Source organism: Balaenoptera borealis, assembly GCF_965194805.1.
Source record: "Balaenoptera borealis genome assembly, chromosome: 3".
NCBI classification, from domain to species: Eukaryota; Metazoa; Chordata; class Mammalia; order Artiodactyla; family Balaenopteridae; genus Balaenoptera; species Balaenoptera borealis.
In genome coordinates, this window is record NC_138866.1 from 120,458,474 (window position 1) to 120,482,484 (window position 24,011).

The 24,011-nt window shown below is 42.3% G+C and overlaps 1 protein-coding gene across 12 annotated transcripts in view; it reads left to right on the forward strand.

The window, feature by feature from the left end:
• Positions 1-20,802: 20,802 nt before the first annotated feature.
• Positions 20,803-24,011, forward strand: part of NEO1 (neogenin 1) — a 248,171-nt gene continuing 244,962 nt past the window's right edge. For 5 of the 12 annotated variants that reach the window (XM_082386908.1, XM_082386913.1, XM_082386915.1 and 2 more), the window contains exon 1: positions 21,384-21,865. In XM_082386908.1, the coding sequence (XP_082243034.1) occupies positions 21,736-21,865 (130 nt within the window). In that variant the 5' untranslated portion in view covers positions 21,384-21,735. Of the gene's footprint in view, positions 20,908-21,379; positions 21,866-24,011 lie in introns of those variants that run through there. The other 7 variants (XM_082386919.1, XM_082386916.1, XM_082386911.1 and 4 more) reach the window with 5 other exon arrangements.

Consider the following 24,011-nt stretch of genomic DNA (forward strand, 5'->3'; position numbering starts at 1 on the left):
GCTGTAAGAAAACAATTTTAGATATGCACATAGGCTTAATAGCAGAATAGAGATCTACAATAAGGGAACATTAACTCTCAATTCTGATTAGTTTAGACATTTCCTCTGCTTACAGATAGGTAGGTTGACAAGATGATCTCTTGAGAATTCTCTCAGATCTATGATACTATATTTTCTCTGGGTTGGGTAATATTCCAATTGTACTACTTGAATTTATGACAAAGGAAATGAGTGACAAGTATCTTTTTATTATGTGCTCTGCATAAATACCCACGTTATGTATGCACGCTGTATCGTAAATCTGCTTGCCTACACATTTATTTCGCACTCTGGTGCAATACTGTGACCGTGCATTTCGAAAACTACCTAAATAAAGATAGTTTTTAAGACTTGGATGTATTTCTGTTTAACCATGACCTCTTTAAAAACACCAATTCCTTTGGCAGCGATTCACTTGAGGGTCTCCCAGTGGGCTGCACTGGTTCCGTGTGCTACAAGGGTATGTGAAAGGCTGAGTGTAGGGCTGTTTGAATCAGAGTTTGTTGGAGGAGCGTTGGGAAGCTGCAGTGCCATGGGAGCGGTAATCAAAATCCAGAAGGCAGCCGGTAGCACGTCATACTTGGGCACCAGAAGCCAGGTGACTCAGAGCCCATCTGCCCAAATGCCACCACAGCTGCTCTGTCTCCTGTATGAGGACCAGATTTCACATTTGAGGGATATGGCTGAAAGCACCCTGTCCATTTGTCCTAAACTTCCAAAGAGCATATAAATCATACAGGAAACTAGAAAGAGGCAATATGCACAGAAATTGGCAAGCTCTCCAAAACAGTAAAACAGAAGGCCTAGCATAAAGAAAGGGAGTGGAAGAAATCTAGTACTGTACAAAGAAATCAGGAGTTAGGTAAAAAGAGTCAGGTGTGTACAAATCCAAAGGGCAGAGAAGGAAGAGAAAGTTATTCCAGGCAGGAAGGTATAGTACAAAGAGCCCTAGAGTTGCAGAAAAAGGGCTTGGCCTCTGTTCACCAATCTCTGGCTGTTTTATCTTGGGAAAGTTGCTTGACCTCTTCTTACCACCAGCTCTTGGGCTGTAAAAAGAAGAGCGGGAAAGAGAAAAGCAACCAACCCTGAGCACCTGCCATGAGCAAGCACTTTACACACATGGCCTCACTTAAGTTCAACCTCGTGTGGGGGATATGATTGTCCCCATTTTACAGATGAGGACTTGGAGGCTTAAAGGAAAATGCAACTTTCCCAAGGAAGCTTAAAGAGATTAAATGATCTCCCCCAAGTTCCCATGGCTAGTGTGTTGCTAGTGAGAATTTCAACCCTGATTACCCGGACTAGGTCTGGGCTCTTGCCCCTGTAAAACAACCCCCCTCCCTGTATCACAGAAATGAGGGTTTAAAGAGCATCACGTATGTGAAGGCTTTTTGATAATTGTGAAAAGCTAAATAGTTGTAAAGAATGCTTATAATTTAAAGTCAGATCTCTCCAGACCAGCCCACAATGAGATAGTGGAAAATTGTGGTCCAGAGAAATGCTCTCACTTGCCAAGTCAGTGACACTCCTTCCCAGATCACCAACAGTAATAAAGTGATTTAATGACTGAATAAAGCTTTTAATGGTGGGTTGGGCTAGATGACCTCTAAGGTCCTGCCAAGTCAGTATTTCTGAGGATCAGGAATTTTATCAAAGCAGTAAGAATGTAGCTCTGTGCTGAATCTGACCTCCTAGAAAACGGAAAAGTCAGCAAAATGTTTCCTTTTTGTCTCTATTTTCATTTCTTTGTTCTTTCCCCTCACTTTCAACCCTCTTGCCAGGCAGTCATCACTCTCAAGGCTATGGTTAGGTTTGCTGTGCCACAGAGGAGAGGGATTTGATAAATGAATTCAGACGGAGGGAGGGAAAGGTCACATTTGACTCTTGGCTCCTACACTGAGGGCTGTGTGATCTGGCAGTTTGTCATTTAACCTGTCTGGACCCCAGATTCCTCATCAGTAAGATGAGAAAACCTTCTCTTAGAGATTGTTGTAGGAATTAACCAACGTGACATGTGAGGTGCCTAGCACGCAGTGTGAACCCTTTCAGTGTTAGTTCCCTTCAATCTTCTGGATGTAGTGACTGTTAGCAGAGTATGATAACTTCCTCCAAGAGGTGTCTGCATATTTTTAAAAAATGATACCTAGAGAAAGCAATTCAGTACAGTCCCATGGTGGATTTTTTTTCCTGCAGTGAGAAATCTGGGTAGAAGAGATAAATTGGGGTAGGGAGAGGGGAGTGCGGGTGGATGGGACTTACCTGGCTTTTCCCAGTTGGCTACATAATACATGCCATTTTATAGCATTGTACTTGTAAGACAAACCTACATGCAACAATATGAGAATATTTCCTTATTTGATTTGATTAAATTTCAAAGACCAAAACTACTTTTTCTTATATTACTAGAGACGTGTGAAGAATGGTTGTTTCATGCGGCAATCAGGTAAACCTGAAAAATATGTTGGTTATTTACATAAAGAAATTATTCCAGGGATCCAGAAGTTTTTTGTCCAGAAATGGACCATCAATGGTTTCAACAAATTACTGATGGGTTTGACAAACACTGATCTGGGCAGAGGAAGAGTTTGGAGAGGGATACTTCTCAGTCCTTTTTTCCAGGAGGGTACCACCCAGAAAGAAATTTATAATCTGACTGTGGAAGCCTGGATTTCTTTGGATTCTAGTAATCTTTCATGTACTATATATACTTTTAGTAAGCTAGTACTGTTAAAGGAACTGCGACTTTCTTCTCACAGCTGTAGAGTGCAGGGATTTTCCTCTATTTTGTTTGTTGCTGTATTTCTGGTGCCTATAACAGTGCCAGGCGATAAACATTTGTGAAACAAATGAATTGTGAAGGTGATACTTACAAGAAGCAATTCCTCAGATCCACAATAGAGTTGCATTTTAGCAGCCAGTTGGGTAACACATTCTTAGAAATATAGTCAATGTGGCAGGATTTCTTTTTTTTTTTTTTCCTCCTAGGCTTGGGGATACTTTATTGTTATTGCTAAGAACTTATATGTGTGACACAGAGCCTTCTATTACAGCCTGTGCCTTTTTGCTGATATACAATAAATAATTCCTTGGAAACATCTGCCCTTTATGGGTAATTGGAGAAATGTTTACTGTGGTGTTACGATGAGAAAGATGTGACCTTTTAACTTTTATTCAATTGTTAGGTGAGGAAAAAAAGGAAAAAATCATAAACTGGAGAAGATAACATTCTGGCAAGCTTTCAAAAAATGAAAAACCAGTACAGTTTAATATAGTCCCAAAGCTTTGTATGTTCCAGCTCTTTTTGGCAAAAAATGCTTCTTAGCTCAAAACAGAAGAAATTATTAAAAGAATTCATGAGGTTCTCTTAGATATCAAATAGCACTTTAAAAATACATCATTAAATGAAAAAGGAATAAAAATCATGATTAAATATCCTTTGAAATCCATCTGTATTTTAAAGATTAGGAGACAAATTTCGGGGAGACCACATTTTGTATTCTGTTGAAAACCAAACATTTGAAAATAATTCTAAATAGTTGATTGAACACATACTTTTGTTATCTATATATCTTCCTAACATACATAGTTTGTTTTTAAAAATGGCAGAGCAAGTTACTGTACTTTCTTTTTTAAAATAGTTAATTAATTAATTATTTTTGGCTGCGTTGGATCTTCGTTGCCACCCGCGGGCTTTCTCTAGTTGCAGCGAGTCGGGGCTACTCTTCGTTGTGGTGCCCAGGCTTCTCATTGCAGTGGCTTCTCTTGTTGTGGAGCACGGGCTCTAGGCGCGCGGGCTTCAGTAGTCGTGGCACGCATGCTCAGTAGTTGTGGCTCGCGGGCTCTAGAGCGCAGGCTCAGTAGTTGTGGCGCACGGTCTTAGTTGCTCCTAGGCATGTGGTATCTTCTCGGACCAGGGCTCAAACCCGTGCCCCCTGCGTTGGCAGGTGGATTCTTAACCACTGTGCCACCAGGGGAGCCCTGTACTTTCTTTTAACAGTACATTTTTAAATTAAAAAAAGAGGAGGTTCAGCATTCAACAATAATAATTTAGGTTTCTAGGTTTTTTTCTATAAACGTACCAAACATGCATTTGGGGTGGGACTTGGAGGGAAGAAGGGATGATATAAAAGCTGATTTAAATAATTTATCTGCCTATTTCAAATGTTTGTATTTATCATTTGTGTAGCATCTTATATATATAACATTTTAGAAATAGTTCTTTTATCTTGTAAGCATTCAGAAATATGTGCTTTCTTTTAAAAAAAATTTTTTTTGTTTTGTTTTAACTAGACAGGAAGTTAAAGTACCAGACTGTCTGGTTCGGTACCAGACACCTGGCAAACCTATTATAACTTTGTAAGTTCATATAGCTCTTTTCCTGGAAACTTTGAACATGTTTTGTGCCACCTTAGTGACTGGGGGGGAGGGGGACTGGGAGATGCCCACGAAGCAGGTCTCCAGGTAAGAGTCTTCCCACAGTTATGGTAAGGCAAGGCCACCAAAGTTATAGGAGGGGAGCCCCCAGGCAACGTCAAACCTGACATTGAGGTGCAGAGGCTAGGCTCTAATTCCGAGGGTTAGTATTCCAAAGGCAGAGCCGGGCCCAAATGGACAGCTGTCAAACCAGCAAGGCGGTTGCAAGTGTTAAACTCAACAAACAGCCGACAGAGCACAGACCAGGGAGAATTCCAGAACTGGGCTGTGATCAGTCATCTCCAGCTTATGGTCAGTCTCTGTGGCTACTAGTATCCTGTCCCTCAGAGTTAAAGATATTAGCGGAGGATGAACACATTTGTAAATTCCTTGTATGCTATGTCAGGATCTCATTTAAGAACTGGGATTTGGTGTCACCCAATTCACCACTCTCAGCGAGTGGTCCAGGCAGGATGGAAGCAGCGTGTGGGGGGGGGGGTGCCCTCCCCTAAAGAGGCAACAGTGCATGCATCCTTGTTCTAGGGAGATGGGCGGACCTGGTTGAAGAAGGGTATCCAAAACAGATCACCAAAGCAAGGAAGGGCTAAGATGAGTCTTGGTTGCCAAGGGGCAGAGAACAAAGGAGGTCAAAGAAACTGGAGACAACAGTAGGGAGTAGCAGGTTAAATAAACAAAGTAGGAGGTAGCCTTAGTGAATTCTGGAGACTGGGCTGGAGCTGGCACAAGGAGGTGAAGAAGATTATATTAACAAGATTACTTACTGGGGAGAATACTGGTGTTGTTCAGTGTCTCTTTGAGTGAGGGTGAAACCCCCAGAGGGTAGGCTTATATAATAATAAATGGTTACTAATTTGCCTTCTGAAGAGGGTGATAGGTCCAATAACTGCAAAGCTTTTACTGACGGGACTCTGCAAATCAGGGGGCAGAGCTGAATTTAGAGCTGTATGGATGAAGGGTAGAGAGAAACACAATGCACATGTAGATGATGATGTCTGGGGGGTGTTTCTGAGTGGTATGAATGTTATTTCTCTTCTCCATTCCTTCTCTCTCCCCCAGTGAAATCGTCAGCAAAGTTTACGTTAATTACTGAGGTTTTGTGCCAGTGGATGAAACAGGGTTGGTGGACAGCATAAAAAGCTGCTAGAGCTACATCAAAGCAGTGTGTAGTAGAAATAGAGCACACACATGGTGACAGCTGACAGAGGGTCAGCTAGCTGAGGGTCATTGGAAATTTATGAACTTTTCCATGAGTGTATTCAGGCTCCTTGTCTTGATTCACTGGGGACATCTTTGGGTGTTGGTGAGCTGAATGTAGGGTTGAAAATGAAGTGAACATACCTGGAGAGGGGTAACTACTATTAAAAAAGAATATGCATTGGTTGACTTCATAACCTCGAAGGACTCACAGTTATCAGCTTGAGCAGTCCAAATATGTTGTTTTTTTGCTGTAATGAGAGTATAACCCCTTCTGGATAAAGTGAAAAACCACCGTGAAAATGACTTCCAGACTGAAGTGGAGTAAGTAAAGTGCCAGTCATTATTAAGAAGTAGATGATCCAACGTCAGTGAAGCGGCTGTTTTGTGCCAATAAGTTGTGTTTAGCAATCAGGAATGGAACACATTTATCCCTTCCCCCACAGCCTTCTCCTCACTCCACGCAAAACAAATTGGAGTGAAACAACACCATCTGCTCATTTCACACTCTGAAGAAGCACGTCAACTCCTTCTCAAGGTTAGGAAGTCCAAACTCAAAAAGACACTCTCTAGCTGTGCAGTAAAAAATGCTTCCTGAAAGCAGGAGCTCCATAAACTTAGAAGAGTCTGATATTTCCTGAAAGCTGACACTGCAAGGGCTGCGCTGATGAGGGCTAAAAAGCCAAGGGCTTTCTTACAGGGGCATCACAGAGGCTTTACTTAACGGCAGAACGTCCTGTTTCCCTAGCAAATTGCATTTCCATGATTTGGGGCCTCTGATTTAGATGAGAAGAATAACAGTAGATACTACTAATCTACATAATCACCACAGTTCTTGAATCCCAGCACTGAAAGGAAGAGAAGGAAATAGAAAGGTGAGTCTTGCTCAATTTGAGTCCTGTTTTGTTCTGATATTTTTCTTTGCTGTAGCAACCACTTTTTTTTGGCAATCACTGTAAAAGACCCAAATCCCTAATGAAACTTCATTATTCTATTCAGGGATGATGCTTTGAATTAGAGAGGAAACTCAGCCATTTGATTCTAGCTCTGTTTACTTTACTCAGCTAAGCTCTGGGCTCAGAAGTAAAGATAAGGGAGTGTTCTTACTAATTCATAGGAACACTTCCAGAGATTAGAAGGAGGGCAGGCCTTTGGCTTTGGCAACAAATCTTAAGCTCCACACGGTTCTAACTGGTTGCCCATTAAATAATGCTGCTCCTAGGAGGATCCCTGGGACAATAGTGGCTGGACTTGTCTTGGAGACCAGACACTTGCAATACAAAGTCCGAGAAGAATCAAGTCTCTTGCTACATACAGCATGCCTCACCGGTATGTATGTTGGTAAGTTATGATCTCCTGGGAGAAACAGGAGATTAATATAAAAGGATAAATTGTGACATGTTAAGTGCCAAATGAGTGTACATTATATCAAATTTTACCTCTTTTTATTCATAAAGCTGTTGTACCAGAGTTTTGAGATTTTGTGAACAAGGCCACATTAACTTGAATTCATTCATCCATTCAACCATCTGTTGGTGTGTCCATCTGCCCAACAAACGTTACCCCAGCATCTACAGTGCCAGCCCTCAGAATTAATGAGAAATATAAGGCGTGGTCCCTGCCCTAGTGGGAGAGCCAGACCTGCAAATCATAATATGGCAAAAAGTACAATCACAGAAGTGTGTTCAAGATGGTAACTAAAAAGGAGGGAGCTGTATGATGGTGGGATTGTGGGAGTATGGGGTTTGGGGCAAGGAAAGCTTCCTAGAAGAGTTGATATATGAAAGAGGACTTGGAATTTACCAGGCATACACATTCTAATCAGAGGGCACAGCTTGAGCAAAAGCATGGAGGCGTGAAAAAGCATGGGATAACTAAGGAGCTAGAAGCTATGTGATAGTGCTGCAGGGTTTCGGGTGGCAGTATTGGAGATGAGCCTTGGAAAGTAGACGGAGGCTAGAGTAAGATGGATCTGATAGGCCATGTTTTGACATTTCCCTGTAGACAATTGGCATCACTGATGGGATTGAAGGAGGACATGTGTTTTGAATCATCTTTATGATGGCTATAAGGAAAATGGACAGGAGGAATGTCAGAGCAGAACAGGAAACCCAAGAAGGGTGAGTTGTCACTGTGTTCACACCATATCTTTTTAAAGTTTTGGTCCTATTTTAGCCTTTGTATTTCTAGACTGAGAAATGTCAATATTAGTAAACCCAGTGTTTTTAATATCTTGGATCTTACAGAAACTGATAATATGTTTACAACATGCTGGGGTTGAACATTCTACTGAGTATGCTTGTGACCACTCAGGCACCCCAAGGGCTGAGGAAATCAGCATCTCAGCTTCACCTGTAACCCAGTGGAGATACTCTTCGTGCCTCAGCGGCACTCAGAGTCTAGCTGTATTGGAAACAGATGAAGTAATAATAAGCAAGTTCAACTAGAGTAGAGCAGGAAGCCAAGCTTTGGCCTCCTGACTTGTGTTATACCTTCTTTTCCTCTAATTCATCCATGCTGCCTCTTGGAGCTGTGCTTTAGGAGAATTACTCTCTCAGGACATAGAAAAATGAGCAAATAGTTCATAATGGCCGATCAAGGAAGCTGCGGATATTCAGGGCTGACCCCCTGGAAGAAAATCATGTTTCCTCATAAAGTATCTTTCAGTACCAAAGTCAGAGGAAGAAAAATGAACTATGTAGTTCGTAGATTACTTTCTACATTGATATGGTCCACCTCATTGCATTCATAGTTGTTGAAGTATCTCTGGAATCTGGCACATGTAGCTACAGGGAATTTGGGTAATCTATGAAAGTAAACTAGTGAGTGAGTGGTAAAGCTAGGCACACAAAAAGTTCAATTCTTTTGAGTTGTGGCTGAACTATTCTACTTGCCATGGTTACCCTTTCTTTCTCTTAGAGTTTTTGTGTTGGCGAAAAAGGATTGGGCAGTAATGTTATTTTTAATTTGCTATTTGGCGTATGAATAATAAATTTAAAATAAAATCTAAACATCTTTGAGCCTCATTTTAGGGTCCAAAGCATTGATGAAAATAACAGCACATGGCAATCCTCAGGAAAATGTCTTCCTTCCGTGTGCCATCACACACTTCCAGTGGATTCCTTTTGCATTATATCATATTGAATTATATTACAACATTTCCTTCTTGCCATTAACTTTACAATCCAATTATTAAAGGAATCCTCTGATTTTTCTCCCTTAATGTTTGCTTCACTGTGATTAAAAGAGCTAAACTGAACATTTTGAAGATATCCGTCAAGTTGGCTGAAATAGTAAAAGTTGTATGTCCTCACCTCATTTTTGTCTTCAGAGCACCACATCTAAGACTGAGAAAGGAATGTATGCTGTTGGTAACCTTATACTTCTTATTTGTCTTGCTGAGACTGTCAACACAGTAGCCAAACAACTGTAATAATTTCTAGAAGGCATTTGTGCCATTGACATTTGGTATATTATGAACTACACCAAACCCCTCAGATCATTTCATATGAGTCTGAAAGTGGCTGTCAGGCAATAAATGCTCTCAATTGTTACTGAGTTGGGCTAGGTTTGTATTCTACTTACAAATTTCCATCTGGTGTTTCCATTTGTGTTTGAATCAGGGCAAAGGTACATTTGGACTCTTAAAATTCATTCCGTATTTCTTTTAATCAATACAAGTGAAAGGCAGCCTCAGAAATGCTTAGCTGTCAATATGTCCAGCCAAGTCGCAAGTAAATGTTGTGGCTTCTGAAGGTTGCGTTTTCTCAAGGAAGCACTATTCAGGCATATTTGCTACCTCAATTAGTCTGATTTAGTGGTTCAGTCGGTGAGCTAAAGCCTCTGGCAGTCAGCCGAGTAATTTGATTTCTAAGCTGCTAGTAAAGGACTAAAACTATCAAAACGATGACTCCATCGTCCTGAAAGCAGACGTACAGATCTTGACATTCTTGGTGGCTTAACTGTCAGGGAAATGTGGTAGTCTTTGATTCCTTTTTCATCTAGGATCAGTACCCCTCAGTGTCACGTGCCTGGAGAGTGTGACTTTGACCATCAATTCCCTAAGAATGTTAGGAGGTGACAGGACGGATGTTCCTTTTGGAAAGTCAATTCCCTGAAGTGATTCTTTTTCTTCTCTAACTACCTTTATCTGGCAAAAGGTACAAGCTGACAGTCCTGGAGATAGCACTGCAGGGCATGTTTTAGAAGGGGAGTAGGTTATTCTCAAAGGCTATCAATCTAGTCTCTTTTCCTCTCACTTCATCCAGAGGCCATGAAACTAACTGGCTGCTGCCCAGATATGTGCTCTGGAAAAGTGGTCACATTGTGACCAGACCACCTATGACCTCGATCCAGTGGGAGAACTGGTGGAAAAAGAGGTGAGGGGAATGGGACCTAGTTAACCTAAACTAATGTATTGTATTCTTCCCTCTCTTAGTTCTCTGATGAACTGATCTGGCCAATATAACATCAAAAACAATTATTTATCACCTTGAGAAATTGGAAAGCTATCTCACTTGCATTCCTGCTTCAACAGTGAATCTCAGCTGGTTACAAAGGTATATATTATATTAGCTAGGAATCTTTTGATTGCAAGTATTGTTGAACAACTCTAGGTGCAGAGATGCAGCTGTACCTCAGAAACACCAGAAACTGAGGACTTGGATGACATTCACCTATTCATTGTTGCTGAGCTTCTGTATATCAGCTTCATTCTCTCTTGCTGGACACATGCTGAAAAATATGGCCTTGGACAGTTTCTGGTTTTAGAATTTTAGACTCTAAACCACCAGAAAGAAACTAGACTCATTCTTTCAGGATTCAAGTCAAAGAGTCCCTTATGGACTCCATTTAGGTCAGGTACACATACATGAACCAATCAAATATGGCCAGTGCATTAGGGTGCCATGATTGGCCAATCTCAGGTGAGCTGTCTACGTCAAGCCCAGTCAGCTGTGGCCAGGAAATAGGGTCACACTGAACTAACATGGTAGCACCAAGTGCTTGGAAGAGAATGGGTGAATGACAAGCACTCCCACAAGTGTCCACTATACAAAGCTAAAACAAAAAGGATAAAATTTAAAAATAAAAGCAAAACAAAGATATATTAGGCATAAATAAACATAAAGAAAGTAAAATTCAAAGCCAAAGCCATTCAGTAAAGAGTCTAATGTTATTTTGATAAGAGGTGTATTTCAAAATAAAAACATAACAGTAATAAATCCTAAAACATCAAATAACATATTATCAAGAACACAGAGTAAAACCTGTTAGAAAGAGAAGGGAAAATGAATTATATATCTATAAAACCAAAGAGATTCCATTAAAAAGCTATTTGAATTGGTAAAAAGAGTTCAATAAAATGGTAGGATTAGATAAATACACAAAAATCAATAGGTAGCCTGTGTAACAGCAATAATGTATTAAAATGTGATGAAAAAGGAAATATCACTCCTAATGGCATCAAAAATGCAAAAATGGTAGGGAGCAGACTGGGATGAATATTTGATCAAATTAGTATAAAATTTACTTAGAAGAAAAACTATAAAGAAAACAAAAAATATATACTAAAGGTAAGCATAATGAGGGAGAATTAGCCGGGCCAGATATTAAAATGTCTTACACTTGCATAGTTAAAACAGTGTGGTATTAACTCAAAATAGACGGATAAATGAACAAGGTAAATAACCTTGAAACAGATCCTGATGTACTTAAAATGTTAGTACTGTATATGATAAATGTAACCGCACAAATCAATGTATGAGGAAAATATCATTCAGCAAAGAGTGTTGGGACAAATGGTGGTTATGGAAAGAGAAAGCAGCACACCACCAAAATTGAGTCAATCAAGAATCTGGAAATGTTATTTGCAGCAAATATGATAAAAGTTAATTTTGTGCTCTTTAAAATCATTCAAATCAACAAGAAATCCAAATAAGCAAAGATTATAAAATAGTGTAAAAACTCAGTGATGCCACTGCAAAGGTGGGAATACAGATTGCCATAACCCTTTGGAATGTAATTGAGTATGTATCAAGAATATGAAAATATCCACACTTCTTGACGCAGTAAATCTTTCACTGGTAAATTATTGTGACAAAATAATTTGAAGTTGAAAGTACTGTAAATTAATCTACTCACTGCAGCATTATTTGTGCTAACTGTCCTCTATAAAATATCAGCCCTGTCATCTTCTAGCCCCCTTTCCCTGTTTTATTTTTATGGCATTTATTATCATCTGACTTTTGTTTTTTGCCAGTCTTCCCCCACTAGAATGTAAGCCCCGTGAGAATGTGCCTACTTTCTTTCTTTTTTTTTATAATAAATTTATGTATTTATTTATCTTTGGCTGCATTGGGTTTTTGTTGCTGCGCGTCGGGGGCTTTCTCTAGTTGCGGCGAGCGGGGGCTACTCTTTGTTGCGGTGCGCGGGCCTCTCATTGCGGGGGCGTCTCTTGTTGCGGAGCACAGGCTCTCTGCTCTCGGCTCGCGGGCTTCAGCAGTTGTGCTTCACAGACTCTATAGCACAGCCTCAGTAGTAGTGGCGCATGGGCTTAGTTGCTCCGCGGCATGTGGGATCTTCCTGGACCAGGGCTCGAACCCGTGTCCCCTGCATTGGCAGGCAGATTCTTAACCACTGCACCACCAGGGAAGTCCCTACCTACTTTCTTTACTACTATATTTCCAGGCTCCAGAACCCTGCCCAGCACATAGCAGGAAGTTGATAAATATTTGTGGAATGAATGAACAACTCCAAATGTCCAACAGTAAGAAATGGTTTAGATAATCATGATTTACCTACCTAATATAATATTGTGAAGCTATTACCTACATTTTTAAGAATAATAATGTATAACATGGGGAAGTATTTATGATGAAATAATAAGTTTAAGAGAACAGGATACATATGTAAGGATAACGAATTTTCCTACGCTAGTTTCCTGCAAAATTAGAAACTAGTTTAAGAAAGTACATATAGAAAAGCTTATAAAGTTTCTTTTTCTATATATGTTATGATTACAAATGTAGAAAAAGAAACTTTGTGTAGAGAAATAAAAATGGAAGGAGATACAGCTAAACCTTCAGAATGGTGTGGGAAAAGGGACTACAGGTGATTTTCCTCTTCTATTTACTTTTGACATTTTCAGGTGTTCCATAAGATGCATTTCTTTAATATTGGAAAATATGATAAATGCAACACCAAAAGGGACAGTTTTTAAAATCACCAATGATAAGAGGGTATGATTTCAAATGAAAACAATGACAAGCAGGATAAAGAGAGGAGAAAAAGCAAAAGTGCTAAAAATAAGGAATTATAAGAGAATGTTTTGATTTATTTTAGTATAATTATATAAGTTTGGGCTTAAGCATATGAAAATCTATAAAGCTGATTATACTTTGAGTCACTGCTTACTTCTGTTACCTAATTACATCACCACCCTTAAGTTCCTCCTATACAGAAAGTCACTGAGTGACTTCTCAAAAATACAGATTCCTAGGTCCCACCCCTGGGAGTTTCTAATTCAAGAGGATTGGGGTGAGGTCTAGGAATCTGTGTTTGTTTAAACACAGTCCCTGGGTGACTCTGTGTTTGAGACTACCTGACCTAAGTGGTAGGGAGGCTTTCCCTCCTAGGAGCAGCACCCTTGGACTTCTGGGGTGGAGGAACCTCTCTTACATTTGCCCTTGGGTCACTACTGCTCCTGCAGTGTTGCCCCAGCTGCTATAGTTCTTGGTTGTCCACCTGAAGGTGTGTGTGAGGGATCTAGAACCCTCATGCGAGGAGCCAACAGACTGGCCCTCCTCTGGCCCTTGGGCCTCCACCTACTGATCCAAACACCAAAGGCTGTGTCAGGCTGGGCTGCGCTCCTCACAATCCACAGACCTCAACATGATACATCGGCTTAGTGTCACCACTGAGTCAGAACCCCTCATCCCAATGGTCATTGTCCTGCAGGCTTATTTTAAAATGTTCTGTGCTTCCTCCTCATTGATGCAAGCTCTCAGTGCCGACCCTCCATCCTAACCATTTCCTCTGTTCCCCTGGAAGTCCCACTGGATGGTAAACAAATGCCTCCATTCCCCCGTTCTCTGCACAGGGTCTCCCTCTATCTCCTGCTTTATTTGAAAGCTGACTGTCTCTCCTGAGGCCACTTCTGTGGACCTCATTTGTTCAGACCTCAAGTGACCAGGAGGTGGTGTTAATATTCACCTGGGCCTCCACTGTCATTTCTCAACATTTTGCTTATGTTTTGGGGCAAAAACAAAAAATCCCAAGCAAAACAGGACTTCTGTTTGATTTTGAGAATCATAGCATCCAGGCAGCTAGTTCACTGTCTTTTTTTTTTTTTTTTTTTGGTCATCTAATGACTGACATCTGAGTCACTTTTCAAATATCTTATGTGTAGAGTGGCTTGCACGCTTTCTCTCCACTCCACGCCTAGCATCCTGGGTGACTTCATTGGCCTTGTGGATGACCCATCTCTTGGCGACACTGCCTCTGCTCTCCTCCTTCTCCCTCCCCACCACCTTCAACACCTAGGAGGAGATTGCATGGCAGGAAAAGACCAATACAGAATAGCATTCCCATTGATTCCTTCCTCCCATTGAAACCTGGAAAGAGGCAACTCTCTTTTGTTTCCCAATTAGTGGTAAGGTTGAGGGTGTCTTCTGTGTGGGAGTTTCTCAGCTCAGGATGGCCCAGCAGGGCTGAGAAAAAGGGACCAAAACACAGGTGACCCTTATATAGAACATAAGCTAAAGGAATAAATAAGCTTCTTGGGGTTTTTAATGTTGCCTACTTCAGCTTCCTAGTGTTGGAGAGCTGTCTGTGCACGTGCCGGGGGTTATAACTTGGAATAAGGAGCCTGGTAATCTCTGCTTGAGTCACCGCTTAATTCTGTTATCTAATTACATCACCACCTCTGGTAATCTCTTTTTTTGGCCACTTCAAATCTTTTGTGGAAAGCAGCTTGGTATGTGTGTGTGTGTTTATCATATGCAAGCTCAATGCAGGCAACTGGATGGAGCTGAGTCCAGAGCAGTAAGAAAGAAACTCCCAACACTTCCAACACATATGAGTAATGCACCCCAAGGCAATGCACCGAAGACTACTATCTAAAAGTTTCTCGGTTTCCTTAACTCTTCTGAAACAGTAAACTTCTAGTGTTGAATACATAATCTTCTCTTTTATGCTCCTGCTTCCTTTCTCATACATAGTGCATTTACTCTTCGGTTTTCTTGAGTGTTACAATTCCTGGACACTCTCCTTTTATCTTAGTCATTCTGCCCATTTTCGATTTATTTCCTTCCCTATGTAGACTAAACCACATGATTTACCACTTCAATAAATTCACTTTTCAGAATCCTTGAGTGCCTCAGTCCCTTGTCCTTTTGCTTCTTCACCTACTCTTAGAAACTGGGTCATTGCAACCATCTACCATCTCTCTTCTTACCATGCATTGCCTGATGGAGAAAAATCACAAATATATTATTACTACTGATAATTTCAGCTGGGCTCATATATGTATATAGTTCTTTCTCTTAAACCCTTCTGTGACTCTTTCAAACATTTACCACTCTCCTCAAACACCCTACCACAACCCTTCTCTTCTTGCAGCAGATGGCCTTGTTGCCTACTTCATGGAGAATATCAAGACACTCAAGGACAAATTTTGTATCTTCTTACAACCCTATTTGCCTATACCCATCTTTGCCTCCTTCTTTTCTGGCTCTTCCCATCCAAGCAAATCCCTTGACCTATATCTAAATTCCCTTCCATAATTAAAAAAATCTTTATATCAACATCAAATATCTATTCCTTAGACAAATGTTTATTAAACACCAGGTACCAGGCTGGGCAATTGAGATATAGCGACAAATGGAACCCAGCTGCCATAATGCCTATTGAATTGTTTGGCACCTCTTTTCCATGAATTGCACATTCCTCCTTTATTTATTTGGTTACAATGGGAGCTGTCATATTACTCCCCGAATGATTTGGAGTGGGCATCTAAACCAAGACTGTCAATCAATCCTTTCACTGGGAAATTTGTAATTGGGACTGACAGTCAGCATCACACGGCAACAGAGTAACTTGGAAGTTGATGGTAGTGGCCGTTTTCTGTGATGTGGACCAAGACACGCAGAAAGCCATTCTGCAACAAGAGTGAAGCTGAGGCAGATTCAGAGATATGTACAGAGGCAAGGCACTTTCCAAAAGAAGACTTTCTGGGTTCTTTAAGGTGCTCTAGGCTCTGGTTCTATTCCTGAGGTCCGGCTGCATCCTTGCTCTAAGATTCCAGGGTTCTTCCATTAAAAGTTCTTTCTGCTTAAGACAGCATTTTGTTTTAGGTTTTTGTTACTTGCAATCAAAAAGCAAGATCCTGTCATTCTTACTGGAAAGCTGGACTGCCTTGTTTTTTGACTGCTGTCTGTTGGAACCCAACCATGTATACTTTGAGGATAGAATTTTAGAGGACTGGGTAGCGAATGTCAGAATACTGCCTCTTATTTTCAGTCTTCATTAAGGTGTCATGAGAAGGGAACATGCTCAAATACAGCTGAAAGCTGCCTGGAAACCACAAGGCCAGGGTGTAACTCTGTTCTCTGAAGTCCTTTTTGCCTATTGCCAGTTGCCTGAGACTACTGAGGTCAGATAATCACGGGCTTTACTGAATTACAGCTGCCAAATTATCTACTATGCTGTTTCTACAGCTATCAATTATTCCCTTTCTCTCTTGAATCTTCAACACTTCCCGCTATATTTGCTCCTTATATTAGCATTGAAGTCCACAGCCCTCTCAACAAAATCCTAGATTTCACAACTCTTTCTTCCTCCTTCTTCCTTGAAGAAGTTGTTCATACTCAGTGACAAGTTGTAGCAATCAGGTGGCCTTACTCCCTGCTGTAACTGCACTTACTAAGGTTGTCCATGACCACCTTATCACCAAATTCAATGGGTGTTTTTCAGGTCTTACCTTATTTGACCTCTCAGGAGCACATGACACTACTGACTGCTCCTGTATTCCTGAAACACTTTCTTTCCTTGGCTTTTGTGATACTATATGCCTCTGGTTTTCTTTTACATGTCTGTTTCTTTGCAAGTTCCTCTTTCTGTTCTATACTTTAAACATATTGGTGTTCCTTGGGTTTGGTCCTAGTCCTCAATCCTCCTTTCTGTCCTCAACTTTCCTGGGACAATCTCAACCACTTTCTTGGCATTACCATACATACCTGAATATAAGACCAACACCTGCCTTCTTCCAGCACACAATAATCTCTTGAGGGAGTCACCTTATTTTCTGACCCTTAAAAAGTCCTTGAATAACAAAATGCTCTTTGGGGGAATACACATTAGCATGCAATGATCTCATTCAATGTTCATATAGAAGTCACCTGACAGAATTGGTAAGAAAGGAAAGAAGGAAATTTAACACAGATTTAGAAATTAGTTCTAGAGAAATTCCTTCACATTTGCAAATATTTGATGTCCTTGTAAACAAGCCTTTGAAAGATGATATGATAGTGAATACAATTACAGGATGAATGATATAATGTGATTAGATACAGCGGCCTGGAATAAAATTCCCAGTGACAACACCACATATAGGGTCAAAAACTTAGGTGGAAGTGAAGATGACTGTCCTTAAGAACTATGTCAGAGATTCAAAATGTGACCCTGGTGATCATAAATCACTGTGAGGAGTTTCAATAAAATTATTTTAAAAATTACATTTTATATAATATGTAACTTAAAGTATTTAAGTATAATTAAATTAATACAGTGAACATTATAAGTGGATCCTTGATTATTTCATCTATATCTCTAAAAATTTATACATGCAAGTTGACCACAAAGTTGTATTAGGTGGATGGATTTTATTTGGGAAAATGGGGTCTCTCCCTGTATTCAAAGGCACCTTATATCTGGGAATATATGGTATAAACTGATGACTCACCTCTCTCTCTGGCCCAGTTCTCCCTGCTAAACTACAGACGCAAATAACAGTTTACTAATATTTCTCCTCAAATATCACATAGACAACTTAAACTTGTCCAAAGTTAAACTCACAGTGCCTCCAATCTACTCCTCTTCCTTGGTCCCTTCTCAGTGAATGTCACCACCTTCATTCAGTGGCCCAAGCTGAAATCTATCACCCATGTCGCCTCTCTCCCACACACCCCTGTGGTTTCTATCTCTTAAATCTCTCTCTTATCTGTTCGCTTCTCTTAATTCCCTCTGTTTTACTCCAGGCCACCCACATTTCCTCCCCAGACTACCGTTAACAAAAATCTAAACTGGTTTTCTTGGTCTTGTCTCCTTTTACCCTACACTCCTTGAAGCAGCCTGAGTAATCCTTCTAAAATGCAAATCTGATGTCAATTCCCACTGCAGGGGTAGTCAACTCCTTCCCTTCTTCTTCCACATTCGTCTCAGTTTAGAGACTCATGCTGCTTCTCTAATTCCCCAGCCCTCCTCCTCTTTCCTCCCTAGCACCGCCCCCCCCCCCCCCACAATTTAGTGAGATTAGATGCTCTTACTATGTTTTCCCACACTCCTTATCTTTCCCTACCATAACACTCTTCACACTTCTTTGTTATAATTGTTTATCTTTCCTGCTAGGCCGGGAACCTTGTCTATCTGCCTCACCATTGCATTCCCCTAAGAGAGGGCAGGACCGGAGACATACGAAGTGCATTATAAATATTAAACGAAAGAAGCAATAATTTTGTTATCCCAGGACCCAGCATATCTGGCAAATAAGAGGTCCTCAGTAATATTTGAGTCAATAGATTGTTGTTGAACTAAAGATGTGTGATTAACTAAAGCAACGTGTAACAAGCAAAATTAATACTGTGAAGGCTTTGTCCTTAAGGAGCACATATCCTTCTTAATTGGGCTTAATTAGAGATGGCTCCCTAGAACAGGTGGCTTTTGGAAGAGAAAGGGAGAAATAAACATTCTTACCTAGTGGAATGTAAAGAGCAAATGTAAAAATGTCAACATCTATGCAGAAGAAAATCATGTTCTTAAGACCTGGGTAATTCCTAGTTTAAAACTGCTGTGACTTGGGAGTGTTCTGTACTGGGATCTACTTGTCAGGGAGCTAGCTTTCTTCTCTACCTTGGATACTGGGATTCAGCCAGGGAATCAGCTGCAGAATCTAATTACTGCCAGCAATTAAACACTGAACTATATTGCCTCTCTAAAGTTGGAAAATAAGCCTTTCACTATAGAGAATAAGACTCTTACCAAGTTTTATATTCATAGGCTTTATTAATTTTTAATTTTTATATTATAGTACTTAGAATAAATTTCACAAGAATATTTGCTCTAGTTATTTTTGGCCTGCACTTTGATAACTTACACTAACACAATGGCCAGTCTGTTTTCTTTGCTGTAAAAGTTTCTTTGTGCACTATTCCTTGAACATGGGTCTCACGTTCTAACTTTACTTAGATGAAAAAAAGTGTTAATTTCATGAATGGTTTAATATCACTTTGTAGATTAATAGTTTAGACTACATAAAAATACGTTGGCTAGCCGTATAAATGTGGATTGATGTATTAGTTGGAAATCTTGTTTGGAGAATGAAAATGATAAATAAGGTGCCTAAGAAAATGTTTTCTCAGAGATGCCTTACTAAAGAAAGGAGAGATTAATTACTCCAAATGATGATTTTTAAAGGGAATGTCTACAATGTCAGTTATGTTGAAACAAGGTGAAGGATCTGAATTCAAGTGTGTGTCTGGGTTACTTTACAATCTCACTCTTGAACTGTTATAAAATCTGTAATTTTTAATCTGCGGCTTCATTTATTAGTGGTTTATTAGAGTGGGTTTTGTTAAAACTGTGATTTAAGCACAAGCCAGCAATATACGATTCGGTCACCCTACTTTACAGAAGGTGCTTTAAACTTCTGATTTAACCCTGATACACACAGTGGACTGATAAATTAACTAGAGAGTTCACAAAGGTCATACATGAAAATCAATCTGATTACTTTATTAGCCACAACTCATTTATTTTTCAAACTTGGAGATAAATGCAAGTTTCCTTTTCAAAGTCACATTATGCATTTTATACTTATGATACAATGAAAATTTTCCAGACTTAGAAAAGATGACTGAATATTAACATTTGCCAGGCAATTTACAGTTTCCAAAGAGCTTTCTCATTAATTACCTCAGAAAACTGAATAATGATGTGATTATTAAAGGTTAATTAAGCAAATACTTGTGAAGTAATTGGGAGGTAATCTATTTCTAACGTAACTGGTCAATCAGGGGTATTTAGGAAATATTTTTGCTGGTTAACAAGTCTAACCAAAACAAAAAGATATTTAAATTGTTTCCCTAGTGGAAAACAATAAGGCTGTGTTTGCTCTTTTAAGCGTCAATTGTTTCAAAGGGTTCCTGATTCCACCGTTTTGATGGTCTGAGAGGTTTTATGAGGATTCTGAGCTTATCCCTCCCAATGTTACCGCAAACCTCACACTGCTTTCTGCCACTTGAGAATAAAAGAAAATAACTGAAGAAAGTAATTACGAGAAGGCACAGAGGGCTGTGGAAGTCAGAGAACTAGCCATCTACTTGCGGAAAGCAACACATTTTGGTTATTGGGTATACGGAACAGTGAATAAAAATCCAACTCATATTAACAATCAAACATGACTCTCCAAGTGCATAACCAACACAACAAAATTTTCTCAAAATATTTTCCATGGGTGTAACTTATAAGATTTTCAGTATTCTCATCAGCAGTATAACTCCAAACTGCTTTCTCCTAACTTTGGGTAGCCTGGGTGCTGCCTCACGATTACCAAGTGGTTTAAAATCACATCCCTCCTGCTCCCGCTTTACCAGCGAAGAGACGTTATTTCCAGGTACGAAAATGCGAGGTGGCCCGCAAAAGTAGAGGTAAAAGGTCTCAGTTACAGCCCGAGGATCAGCCCTGGGGAGTCATGGGGCTCGGCTTAGATCCCCGCACTGGCTGGTGGAATGGACACCCGGCACCTTTGTCTGCGCCCTGGTTCCCTGGACCCGAGCGGAGAGCCGCGGGTGGGGGGGCGGATCCAGGGGTCCGGGCGGACCCGGCACTGTCCTGGGTAAGCTCGCGGCGAGGGCGGCCCGGCCGGGAAGCGGGAGGTCAGCGGCGGGGCGGCGGGCCCCCTCCCACGGGAGCCGCGCCAGGTCCCAGCAAGAGCCGGGAGGGATCGCTATTGTTTTTGGCTGGCACGTAAGTCCCCACGCCGACCCTCTGCGCACCCAGGTTTCCTCCCGGAGGCCATTCGGCTTCCTCTGAGGCCCTATATAGGGGCCCTGGGCCCAGGCTGAAAGAGGTGCGCGCCTGCTCCGGCCTCCCGGACAAGCCCGGGCTCGGAGCGCCTCTCGCCCTCAGGTCTCCGTAGCCAGAGGCGTCTGGAGAGGTGAGGCGGGGGGAGTTTCTCCCCGGTGCGAGGAGGCAGGAGGAGGAGGAGGATCCGCTTCTCCGGGGTTTCCCTGACGCCAGCAGCAGCGCTCGACGCGCGCTCCCCGCGCCTGTCCCCGGCTCCGGGGAGAAGGGGGAGGGGAGCATGCCCGCCGCCGCGGCCCGCGAGGCGGCAGCCGGGATTGGAGCGGGGGCGGGCCGCGCGCGGAGCCGAGGGGGTGTGGGCGAGGGAGGCGCGCGCCTGCGCGTGCGCGGGGGTGCGCGCTCCGGGTCCCCGCCCCCCACCCCTGCCGCCCGTGGTCTCCGCCCCCCTTGCGCTGCTGTGTGGAGCCGGAGTCGGCGGTGGGTGGCGGCGCCTGGAACCTGGAGAAGGACCCACCTCCCCGCCCCGGAATGTAGTGACTCCCCGCTCTCCGCTCTCCTCCTCTCTCCTCCCCGCTGCAGGAGGGAGGCGCCCCCGAGTCTCCCCTCCCGCGAGAGGGGCCGCGCGGGCCGGGCCGGGCCGGGCTGGAGCAGCGGCGGCGGCGGCGGCCGCGGGAGCCTAGCCTGCAGCGAGGGACCGGCTGAGGCGCGCGGGAGGGAAGGAGGCGAGGGCTCCGCCGCGCTGCCGCCGCCGCCGCCGCTCGCGGGGAAGAGATGGCGGCGGAGCGGAGAGCCCGGCGACTCCTCAGCACCTCCTCCTTCTGGCTCTGCTGCCTGCTGCTGCTCGAGCGCCGGGCGTCGGGCGCCGCGGCCGCCAGGAGCGGCTCCCCGCCGCAGTTCCCAGGTAAGCGGCGGCCGTGGGGTGCGGGCCCGGGAGGCGCGGGGTGGGGGCGGGGGCGCGGCACCGGCACCGGCGGCGGCCGCTGCGGTGTTTTTGTTTAGGATCCAGAAGGAAACGTGTAGGAACTTCTCTGCCTCGTCTCGGGTTGCCGAGGAGAAAGGGGGTCGCGCAGGGTAGAGAGTGAAGTGGGCAGGCGGGGGCGCTGCCGGGGGAGGGGCGGCCGTGGGGGCGCATCGGGGGCTCCGGGCTACAGTTCTGCGCTTTGTACCCGGAGGCAGGTTCACCCCTCGACTCCCTCCCCTCCCCCAGGCTCATCCCACTTGTAAGAGTGGGACATTCTTGTGCTCACACAAGCACCAGTAGAGGCCACTACACACCTCATTAAATAAACAATCGTACGGCCAATTCATTAATTTTCAGGAAAGGAAGCGGGAGGGGGGCTTGAACTCCGCATTCCCTGGCCAGGGATTTCCCAGCTGAAGTCTCAGGGAAGCGCTGGTTGATCTCGAGGGACTCCTCGTGCAGGATTTGTAGCCCCGAGGCTGTGGAAGAGAGAGGGTGTCCGAGGGACACGATTGTCCCCTCATAACCAGTGGTGTTGACTTAACGATGAGGGCGCCTTGGAGAACAGCTCCAAGTGATTCTATCTGTTAATGTTTCCGTTATGAAAATGCTTGTTCTTTCCTGGGAATTACAACTATACAGCCTGTTAACCGCTCTTAACCTAGGGAATTGTCTAAGCATCGGATTTTAAGTACTTGTACGTTGTTTTCAAGTGGGAATATTTAAGTATATTTAGCTGCAAAAGCCATTTTCAGGTTTTCTATATCATAGATTATTGAAGTCACCTGCATTCCTATTTATTTAAGGGGACCAATTAACAAAACTCCAAACCTGCCTGTAAGGACCTTACAGTGTAATTGAGGAGCGGGACACACTCAGCAAATGAAGGGCAAATTAGCATGTAATCTGTTTAAATTGTTTGACCAAGGTGGTGTATCATAAAACTTGACAACTTTCACCTACTTGCATGAGATCTGAAATTTCTGTATTTGAAAGTCATCTTGTCAGGCACAGTAGCAGCTTCTACTCACTAAACCATTACTTGTTTTTCACTGGTTTATATTTAAAATCACACTGCAATGTAATTTGGCTGATAAAAGCTTTCTTTTGATACTTACAGAGTATATGTAGCACACGGCTTTTGCCAGTGTTAAATGCTTTAACCCTGAAGTACCAATGGGTATTATCAAAACAGCCACATAAACAATAGTGTTTTAGTATCACACTTGCACGTGCACGTTCAGCCTAGAGTACACATGTTGGTCCTGAAATGTAGGTAACTGATCCAACCCTTTCTATTCTTGTGGATAGGCAAGAAAAATGTAACTATCTTGGAAGACTCTTATTTAATTTTACATGTAAAATTTTATATGTAGTTCATCCTATTATGTATGTGTTACTGCTTAAAGTTTTGTCAATAATTTTGTAAGTAAGTGCTAGTAATTATAGATTAATAAAAATAATAAGTCTCTTAGGAAGTCATAACATCTGTCTCAACATTAATTCTTATTTAATTAATTTTATTTTGTGCTGATGAGAGGTGTAAAGCATGGCTGAAATGTGCACTTTGCCTTCATGGAGTTTGCCGTCTGGCGTGTGGGTAGGAAAGATAGCCATTTAGCCACTAATTATGTAGTAATTAAGTTGTTGTGATAAGCACTACTGAGGAGAAGAGTAGGTTTTGAGAAAGCGTATACTGCAGGGACCTAACCTAGACTGGGTGTCAGGGTGTCTCAGAAGTGAGATCTGAGTAGGAGTGGAGGTGAGGAGAGTCACAGCTAATTAGTGGTATGGTTGGGTCTAGAGCACGGATCTTCTGATCCTGTGCAGAGTGCTTTCCACAAACCATTCTGCCTCACTGCAAAAGGGAAAGGAATAACTGCAGCAAGGAAGGGTCAGTCAGTTCTTTCGCAAGCTGCAGAGACATCAAGGGGATTGAGAAGGGAGTAAGCAGCAATGGAACAAGCTGTTTCAATAAATCAGATGTCATTCGTAACTGGTTTAATTTTTTAATTTCTGTAGAGGTGTAGCTGAGATACCTTTCTGTAGGGGATTACAGTGAATAGGTGGTAGGGTATGGAGATAT